Source organism: Phaethon lepturus, unplaced genomic scaffold (assembly GCF_000687285.1).
Source record: "Phaethon lepturus isolate BGI_N335 unplaced genomic scaffold, ASM68728v1 scaffold28402, whole genome shotgun sequence".
NCBI lineage: Eukaryota > Metazoa > Chordata > Aves > Phaethontiformes > Phaethontidae > Phaethon > Phaethon lepturus.
This window is the reverse complement of record NW_010524518.1, coordinates 1,717-3,551: the sequence shown is the minus strand read 5'-3', so window position 1 is coordinate 3,551 and position 1,835 is coordinate 1,717. Positions and strand designations below refer to the sequence as shown.

The 1,835-nt window shown below is 56.8% G+C and overlaps 1 protein-coding gene across 1 annotated transcript in view; it reads left to right on the top strand.

The window, feature by feature from the left end:
- The window catches only part of TSPAN6 (tetraspanin 6), a 4,888-nt gene extending 3,461 nt beyond the window's left edge, over window positions 1–1,427 (top strand). The window contains exon 7 of the mRNA XM_010282486.1: window positions 1,333–1,427. Coding sequence (XP_010280788.1) covers window positions 1,333–1,401 — 69 coding nt within the window. The 3' untranslated portion in view covers window positions 1,402–1,427. The remainder of the gene's footprint in view (window positions 1–1,332) is intronic.
- The last annotated feature ends 408 nt before the right edge of the window (window positions 1,428–1,835 follow it).

The following is a 1,835-nucleotide window of genomic DNA, read 5'->3' as shown; positions in this document are numbered from 1 at the left end:
TCTGCTCCCCCGCCTCTCCTTTACCTTATCCTGTAGGACACTTCCTGCGGGAGCCGCAGCTGCGGCGTGCTCGCCAGCCCCTGCTCCGGCAGGCTTTATCCCGGCAGGAAACGAGAGGCCCCTGCCCCCGGCTCCGCGGCGCTGGGCGTTGGGCGCGCTGACGCTGCGGTGGGGCTTCCCGAGGTGCCGAGGGTTTTCTGATGCATCGCAGCGGGAGCTGCAGGACGCACAGCCGGCCCTTCTTCAGCTGGTTTGTGGATGTTTGCTGGGTTCTTGGCACTGAGCAGCTGTGGAGCGAGGTCGGCTGGCCTCGACTTTGGAGGGGCTTGAGTTCACCCTCCCCTTGATCCAGCACACGAGGTCATGGCACGAGCTGCGAGGCGCTGGCCCCCGGGACCACCGGCTGACCGTGCCAGCACGGGGAGGAGGAACCTCACCAAGATATTTCTCCCATAGTAAGCATGTCGCCGTGTGTTTCCCAACTGCTGCACTAAACTGGGGGAGAGGTGGGACCCAACAGCCCCTGGCTGCAGCTTGTGCTACCAACTGCTTTTGGTTGTGGCCAGGAGAGCCTGAGAGCCGGAGCCACGCTGCTGTGCCCAGCCGCTCGCCCTGCTCTCCCCGTCAGTTGGGCTGTGCTCGCTGTGGGGTCACCGAGACGTGACCGACACACAAATGGTGAGCTGCACACTCCCAGCCATGAAATTATCTCGGCTGATGCCAGGCTTGGGAATTATAACTGGTTCCTGGCTTTTATCGCTCTTTCAGCAAGCTTTGCTGCGTCGTGTGACCAGCAGGGACCCATCATGCAAATGTGCCTCTAACTTCACTGGTGTAGGTCAACCTCCTGCAGGATCTGGCCCTAGATGTCTGTGCAGGGGCTGGGAGGCCGTGTTGTGATAACAGTAGCGTGTCCTTCAGATGCTGATGTGAAAACAGCAACCTTGCTTCCCCGCTGTCCTTGCAACAGGGAGAGGTGGCTGCTGTTCTCTGGTGGCTGTGTAATTGGCTGTGACGCTCCTGATATCTGTGTAATCTCCAAAATTACCATAAAACAGTAGATGCTTCATGAAGCAAAATGGAACAGGACAGGATGCAGAGCATCCCTTGTGAGGAGCTTGTTTAGCTGATGCAAGCCAGGATCCTCCACTTCAGCCTCAGGTGCTCCGAAGCGGGGCACGGCAGCCCATGTTATGGTTTGTAAATCCCGCTGTTCGTCTTTGGACTTTATAAAACTGATGCTCTGGAGCAATTTGTCAGGATTTTCCCCTAAAACACAGCATCCTGGTTTTGGCTACATCTGAAGTGTGGGGTTTTTTTTCTCTTTTTCAGTTGGTTGGCATCATTCTCGCCTGCTGCCTGTCCCAGTACATCACGAACAATCAGTATGAGATGGTGTAGCTGGCCCCCAGCACGCTGTGGCTGTGGCCGGGTACGTCTGTCCAGCGGTGTAAGCGCGGTGGGCCGCCTCTGCATCCCTGGCTGCTGCTTGGTCACCCCTGGGGACCTTCAGCACGGCAGCGGGTACCACTTTTGGGGGTGTGTGGGGCTGGAGGGCAACTGCGAGACTGTGTCTGATACATCATTTTGAGCTGTGTATAAATCCAGCCTTTTCTGTTAACGCTTTGTCTTGTGCATTGCAGGGTATGCTCTGCGCGGACAGGGAGGATGCCACCACCTCCAGTTTTCCTCGGGATGCCGCTTTGTGAAATCTTGCTTTGAACTGACTGATCTTCTTCTCAACTAGCTCATAGAAACGAGTGCAGCAGCTGTCCTGGTGCGCTCAGGGACTTGTCCTAACACTACTCTGCTGTGCCACCGCGTGGGATAATTAG